The sequence below is a fragment of the Anarrhichthys ocellatus genome, unplaced genomic scaffold (genome assembly GCF_004355925.1).
Source record: "Anarrhichthys ocellatus isolate YVR2014 unplaced genomic scaffold, GSC_Weel_1.0 scaffold1816, whole genome shotgun sequence".
NCBI lineage: Eukaryota > Metazoa > Chordata > Actinopteri > Perciformes > Anarhichadidae > Anarrhichthys > Anarrhichthys ocellatus.
Genome location: NW_022281790.1, coordinates 1 through 7,649, shown reverse-complemented (window position 1 = coordinate 7,649; position 7,649 = coordinate 1). Strand labels below are relative to the sequence as shown.

The window sequence follows — 7,649 nt, the reverse complement described above, 5'->3', positions numbered from 1 at the left end:
ACCGTGCGTCTCTGCCTCTGCAATTCCAGCTCTCTCTGTCTCTCGTGCGCCCCAGTCTCCGCTGTGGCTCTCCAACGTGCCTGGCTGTCAAAACCATCCGGGCATCCGTAGCTGGCCTCACTTTACACCTGTGGAATTGTGGGAAAAGTAGTTTACTGAAGAGCGAGCATGAATGGGGGAGTCAGTGAAGAGAGCGAGAGACAGACGAGAGTGGGAGTGGGTGGAATTTCGGAGTGCTGCTAATAGTTTCCAGAGCCACAGATCGCAATAACACTAAGAATATCCGATGATATTTTATATTTAGCTAAAAACTTCAGGCCTGCGCTCAAGCAATTTCTGTTTAGGTCAATTCATTAATTCAAGGTTGTTTACAGAGCTATACTGAATTGGCTCTTTGACATTATAAGGAAACATACAAAAATAGCACAAGTGTCCAAATATGAAGAGAGACATAGAGAGACAAAGAGACATGTCTTAACCTGGAAAAGATATTTGATTTTTATTACAATAACATAACAGGGAATCTCATAAAATCACATAAAGGTTACACTCTATAGTCAAAACAAAACAGATTTAAAACACTTTCCTTCCAAAGACCACCGGCATTGATCGTTCCCCTTTATGTGTAACATTTCACCCTGAATGCATGAAAACTGTGTACATGTTAATATATAAGTCTTTGTGTTGCACAGATATATCGGAGTTAAATTAAAACAGCAACAGAGACAGTTCATACTAAATTGTCATTCAAATTATCAGACAAACAAAGAGCATTCCTTACCATCTCTCCCCTCAGACTTTACTAACACAGTATTGAAGGTACTTTAAATGCTAAAACAACCTTAATTTGACCACTTTAAAGCAGATGTTGGAGCAAGTTTGAAATCAGTTCCCCCTTTCAGGTGATGGACATGGATCAGTTCAACAGCCTTTTTAGAATATAGTAAGAGGAAGCATCTTATTATATCTCACAGTGTCTGCATACATAATCCATCACACAAGTTCACGAGGTTTATTTAATGTTGTCTGAAACCTGTTGCACCGTCCATCGTTTCTCTATCAACACCTTTCTCTCAGGCAAACAGTTGTCCTTCGAAGCTGCTCTCCCCAGAGACAGAAATCAGAAAAGGGACCTGGACATTTAAGGCAGCTGAACAAAAATCATGTACCAACTTCACTCCCCCCCCCCCCGCCCCACCTCAACACAACCATCTACATCTTCTTTCGGTTCCTTGTTGTCATGGTTACAGAGTAAAGCAACATTACTGCAAGGCCTGATCAGCAGAGATCCGACTCCGCTCTTCAACATGGTTGACTGAACTGTCCTGAATGGGTTGCACTACAGTGATCAATAACCAAAAGGAGGAAACTGTCTTTAAACAATAAAACAAGGCAATGATATGTATCTTAATATGTTAGTGTGTGTGTGCGTGTGTGTGTGTGTGTGCACAGTAAGAATACAAATACAATGAAGGCATATTGGTGTGTCTGCATGTATACATCCCACGTCTGTCTTTCTCTTTATGTTTGTCCGTTTATTGCTCCACATCTGTCCTACACGTGTGTGGTCACAGATTTTCTCCGGGCTGGTACTGCGGCTCTGTGGCCGTGAAGTAATCCTCCAGGAAGGACTGCAGGTACTCAAAGGTGTGCCTCTCATCAGCCTCTCGCCTCCAGCACTGCAGCATCAGTTCATGGAGCGAGGCGGGGCAGCCCGGGGCACAGGGCATCCTGTAGCCCCTCTCCACCTGCTCCAACACCTCACGGTTGTTCATGCCTAAAGGGATGGAGGAGGGAGGAGGGAGGGAGGGGGTGGATGCGGGAGAGGGTTCAGAGAAGGAGGGATGGATTTTAAAGAAAACACATAAAACAGACAAGAAAATTGACACATATTGGGTATGGAGAAAAGTTAAAGCAGAGAAAAGAAAATCCTTAGAAATGATCACACCGCAGTAGTGGTGCTAATCACACAGAGGAACTCAAGATACAATGCAAAGATAAAATACTGCAAAGATATACTTTATACTGCAACATTAAAATAATTTAGGACGCATCTGAATATGGTTATAACTGAAGAAAACACACCTCCAAACTTGTATAATAAAAAATAAAACAGGAAAAATTTAAATTGAATGTATTTATTTACTGCTATTAAACATGCAGCAAGGTGTTGTTTTTTGTGGCTTTAATGTTATTTGATTAATCTTACATTATCCTTCTGACCCTTTATTGCCCTCTAATATTATATCTCATTCATCGTAAGTCTGTCTTATATGTTTTGTATTATTTTGTTGTATGTGGTGCTGCTGTCTTTGCCATGACACTACTGTGAAAGAGAATTCATAAATGAAGTTATATTATCATATTACAACAGTTCCAAAAAAGTCTGGAGTAACAGAATGATACAACTTGAACTTCAAATCCCCTTATAGCAAGTTTAACAGAAAATAAATTATTGATTTCATGAAAATTCTTCATCAAAAAATTGTGTAAAATGAGCAATACTTGGTGTCGGTGTATCAATGACATCTTGTATGAGAAACTATTGTGGTGAAAGGACACAGTAAAATCAAAAATGGACACAGCATGATCTGCACACCAGGGTGGCAGGTGCTTAAAAGAGGGTCTCCCCTTCCCTCATGTCTACTTTTGAAGCACTTTTGAGAAAGACACTAAGGCCCTAAACTCATCAAGTGCTATGATGTAGTTTGGTCTGGTTGAAAATCTCAGTAAACTCTGCAAACCTAACCAAAGCTGTTGCAGAAAAATGACTAAATCCTGCAGAATTCTCACTGCCGAGGACGATACTTCGTGAGATGAGGAAATACTGAACTAGCATCCAGGTATCGTCCAGTACCTGGGTATGGCACACGTCCCTTGGTGATGAGTTCAGTTAGTAGGATGCCAAAGCTCCAGACATCTGACTTGATGGTAAAGCGTCCGTACAATGCAGCTTCAGGAGCCGTCCACTTGATGGGGAACTTCGCCCCTGAAAACCATGGCAACACAGCGAAGACGCATAATCATATAATTAGGATAGGTTATGTATAAAAATATAGGCACGGAGGCAGAGGCAGACACTCTTAATCATCACATTGTGCAATCGTTGCTCTCCTCATCTGTCTCTCTCACTCGTACACACTCACGTAACATCTCACGCTGTTACCTTGTCTGGCTGTGTACTCGTTGTCCTCGATGAGCCGGGCCAGGCCGAAGTCAGCAATCTTGCACACCAGGTTGTCTCCAACAAGTATGTTAGCTGCTCGCAGGTCACGATGGATGTAGTTCATCCTCTCGATGTATGCCATTCCAGCTGCAATCTAAAAAGACAAATAGAGCTCAGACAAGATAGTAAAAGTATGAGTTTCCTTTACGTCTGTCATTGTGTGTGTGTGTGTGTGTGTCTGCTTAACTCACCTGTGCAGCCATGTCCACCAGTTGAGGCAGCTTAAGATCCTGCCCCTCCCCATCTTTTAAGAAGTCCAACAAGCTTCCTGAAAAACCAAGATTGTTGCGTCATGACTGGCCAGTCCTTTTGCCTCCTGTAGTTTAACTCATATCGCGGGTACAAAATATAATTTCAATCAAAACCAGAGAGATGCTTGTAAATTCATGGTTACAGAGTTTATTGTGCATGCAAATATCTTAATGCAAACTTATGTCTCTTTCGTTTTAGTTTCCAGTGAATTCTAAAGTAATGTTTCACCCGCCCCATGGCCACCAGAGGAAAGAGAATCCCTGGAATTTGTAGTTTGGTGTTTTGCCCAGCAGGGAGGCATGGCGGCTTAAAACAAATTACAAATTTCCAACAAATTTGTTCATTGTTTTTTTTGTTCACGGTATATTTCAAAATGGTTGAAAGCTAGGACAGGGACAGATCCCAACATTTTTTAAGGAATTCAATGCACAATAGGACGTTTCTAAGAATGTTCTCTATTCTCTCATGAACGACTGCACTTACTACTAACACTCGGAGGAGCTCACTTTTCAGTGTCAGTGAGGTTTCCAACCAACCGCAGGGATTCATTGTGTATCTACACTACATCACAGGCATGACAGTTTACTCAGCCTGATACCTTGGCTCATGAACTCGGTGATAATGTAGATGGGCTCCTCAGACACGACGGCGTAGAGCTGCACCAGCTTGTCATGGCGGAGTCTCTTCATGATCTGAGCCTCCTCCAGGAAGGCCTCGGGGGACATGGTCCCTGGCTTTAGAGTCTTCACCGCTACCTTGGTGGTACCATTCCACATGCCTGGCATAGAGACAAGGAGATGTTAACGCGCACATAGCACATGGAAACACACAAAGACAGACGGCGCACACATACACACACATTTTCTGGCATACTGATGGTGAAGACTACATGTACATACATGTAGATGTAAAAAAATAGAAAAAAAACATGGAACACAATATGCAGGCTGTAACAAACACACATGTGGTTATACTTCTGTCGCATGCAAATGATTGCTGTTTTGGAGAGCATGCATGACATGAGACAGAGTGATGTTAGGAGGGAGGGAGATTTTACTGGTCTTACATCAACACCTTCAGGGAGAAGATTTGCACGGCTCAGAAAACCGAACACACTCGCATTTAGTCAGAGAAACTGTACGACATTTTCTAAACAAATTGGTCAGACATGTAATTGGAAATACATCACATGGGAATACCAAGCGATACTGGGGAAAACATCAAACTTCACTAGCCTACACAGAAATAAATGACATTCAACATTACCAACAATACAGGACAGTAACGGACACTACGGACGACAATGCTGGACAGACAGTTCTCCCTCTGAGCCTGCAGAGGGCGTCAGAGGTTGGTGGTGTCAGTCTCACCCATCCAAACGTCCCCGAAGCAGCCCTGTCCCAGCTTCCTTTGCATGGACAGAGTTTCCCTTAGCACCTCCCAGGCGTCCCGCCCAAGGCCCATGGTGAGTGGGGTGGAGTTGGGACAGGACATGGTCAGGTAACAACACAGCCCATCATTAGTGCCTGTTATGGGGAGGAAGGAGGGTGGAGATGTAGAGAAAGGAAAGAGTGGAAGTGTATTGTAGAATGGGAGAAAACGGGTGATGTGATGGGTGGAAAAATGGAAAAAGAGATGGGTGTGTGGGGGGGGGGGAGTGACAAATTGGTGAGGTGAGATGATGAAACATGCACATGCAACAACAGGGGAAGAGGGGAACAACTCTGCACACCTGGATGTAAAACAAAGCCACGTTGCTGTCCATTAACTGCTGCCTCTGCAATTGTTATCACACACAGGGGTTTATTAAGGTTTATTTTTCACTGTTGCAGTTTTAACTCAACACACAACATTTAAAGAACTATTCCAGACTACATGCTTCAACTGTGTGTGTGTATTTTGTGTGGTCCAATCCACAGGTATATTTGTTGCAGGTAGACAGACTCTGAACAACACAAACAGATATACAGGGCTTTACAGTGTATGTTTATGAAAGTGCAGGTGTCTTCACACCAGAAGTGTTACTGAAGTTCTTGTCAACTGGACACAACCAAGACTTAAATGTATTATATGTACCTGCTCATCTTTTAATACTTTATTTTATCCAGGTGTGCTCCAGCTGTCACCTTCCCCCACTGCAACACAGTCCCACCATTCCTACCCATCCAGACTTCTCCAAACTGGCCATTGCCCAGTTTTTTAATCAGCTGGAGGGATTCGCGGGGAATCTCCCACATATCCTTGGTCTTCACTGATAAGTCGGCCAGCTTAGGCATGCCCCGCTTGCAGTTGCCAATCAAACGGCAGCACAGTCCCGCCGCTCTCTCTGAGAGAGAGAGAGGAGAGACAAACAAGCAGGCGAAGGAAAGAAGAACAGAGGGAAAGAAAACAGAGGGAAAAAAGCAGCAAATGCAGAGATAAAAAAAAAGAACAAGACAGGTTGCTTCTGCACTTATGCAACTGACAAGTTAACCAAATACTAAAGTACAAAGGCACAAGGAAAACTCAGCAAAACAGACACAAACACACATTCAGAGCAGCATCATGTACAGAAAAAAAAAGAAAATACAGGGACGATACAGTTCATAAGAAAAACAAATACATTATGCAGGATATATGTGGCCAAATCTCTCAGGTTGCTTTTGATGATCGTGTCAGGTAAAGTCACGATTGCAGAATTATTGCTATATCAACTTCTTGCCACTAGGGGGCAGATTTACACTGACAGAGAGCAGAGGAAGTGGAGGGTGTGAACGCTCACAGTTGACGTCAACGCTGAATCAAACTTATAAAGTTAGTGGAATAAGTATTCAAATCCTTTACTAAAGTAAAAGTATGTCCATTACAAGTAAAACTTCTGCATCCAAAATTCTTCTTATGTAAAATTAGAAAAATCCACCAAGAGTATCGCAAGTAAAAGTGCTCTAAGAGTTATGTATTATTATACATATTACATCAGTAGATTATTGTTTCTGATGCATGTAAGCCTAATTGTAATGCTGTTGTTGGTCTAGGTAGAACTCATTATAATTACTTACTCTACTATTGACTAGTTTGATAACAATGCATCATCTTTTATAAGCTGATCATATTCTTTCTATGTAAAATCTGAATTTGGCAGGTAAATGTAGTGGAGTAAAAAGTACACAATTCTCCTTCTGAAATGTAGTGAAGCGGAAAGTAGCATCAACTGGAAAATACTCAAGTAGAATACCTCAAAATTGTAGTTATGTACAGTAAAAGTACTTACTTCCCACTCGTGTTAATAGTGTAATTACAGTAGGCATCAAGTAGATTAACATAACTAAAGTCTCTCCAGCAGCTGGGCAGAGAATGATCGGGCAGAGAGTCAGAACAAATTGTAAGTAAAATTCATAGAAGCAGGAGCTTGAAGCATGAAGGTCCATCAGAAAATGGCAACACAGACATTTCTTTTTTCACTTTGAAGGAGAAGCAAAATAAAGAGGATGAATTAGGGTCCATGTGTGTGTGTGTGTGTTTATGTGTGTTACCTGTGTAGTGCTCTACCAGCTGCTGCACTGTGTCGAACTGTGATCTCGTGGTGATGTAGTAGCCACCATTGTCCAGTTTGCGGATCTTATAATGTTTGACGTGGTCTCCCTTGTTATCGTCCCAGTCACGGATCGACAGAGAGTAAGCACCTGAAAGGAGAAAGGAGAGAGAAAGAGGGAGGGATACAACGAGGGGAAGGAAGGAGGGGAGGGGTGGACGAAGAAGCACATAGTGGGGTTGAGGTGAGCGATAGAAAGAGAAAGAAATTGAAAGCTTTCATATATTTAGAGAAGTAAGCTTCTATTGAAAGAGTGTGTGTGTGTGTGTGCGTGCGTGCGTGTGTGTGTCTGTGTGTGTGTGTAAGAGTGGCCTCTTTACCTTTGGTGGTCTCGCTCTCTCGTATGAGGAAAGTTCCCCTCTGGTTGCTACTGCCCAGCAGCTGTCTCTCCGCATCCTTCCTCCCCATCTTCCCAAAATACCACCTGTCACCATGACAACAACACAGAGGTCACCGCAGTGACAGCAAGCAAACCTGTGACCTCTGCCCTCAGACTACATGTCAATCATTTGCAAAATCTTTCAAGATAAACTGTACTTATATTGCAGCAGACGTGTGTGTGTGTGTGTGTGTGTGTGTGTGTGTGTGTGTGTGTGTGTG

The 7,649-nt window shown here is 42.6% G+C and overlaps 1 protein-coding gene across 1 annotated transcript; it reads right to left on the bottom strand.

Annotated features, from left to right (window-relative positions):
• Positions 1 to 474: 474 nt before the first annotated feature.
• Positions 475 to 7,643, bottom strand: LOC116377890 (tyrosine-protein kinase Fyn-like). The gene is made up of 8 exons (XM_031839651.1): positions 7,370 to 7,643; positions 6,991 to 7,140; positions 5,640 to 5,804; positions 4,077 to 4,256; positions 3,418 to 3,494; positions 3,167 to 3,320; positions 2,858 to 2,989; positions 475 to 1,777 (listed from the first exon to the last, which is right to left on the bottom strand). The coding sequence occupies exons 1-8, from the start codon at positions 7,455 to 7,457 to the stop codon at positions 1,569 to 1,571; spliced, it is 1,155 nt and encodes a 384-aa protein (XP_031695511.1). The 5' UTR covers positions 7,458 to 7,643; the 3' UTR covers positions 475 to 1,568.
• Positions 7,644 to 7,649: the final 6 nt, after the last annotated feature.

Excerpts from the sequence above, each read along its gene's own strand:
- LOC116377890 (XM_031839651.1), bottom strand. The coding sequence starts at position 7,457 with ATGGGGAGGAAGGATGCGGAGAGACAGCTGCTGGGCAGTAGCAACCAG. Across the intron at positions 3,321-3,417 it reads TGGTGGACATGGCTGCACAG|ATTGCAGCTGGAATGGCATA; the intron begins GTGAGTTAAGCA and ends TTGTCTTTTTAG. Across the intron at positions 2,990-3,166 it reads CGAGTACACAGCCAGACAAG|GGGCGAAGTTCCCCATCAAG; the intron begins GTAACAGCGTGA and ends CATGGTTTTCAG.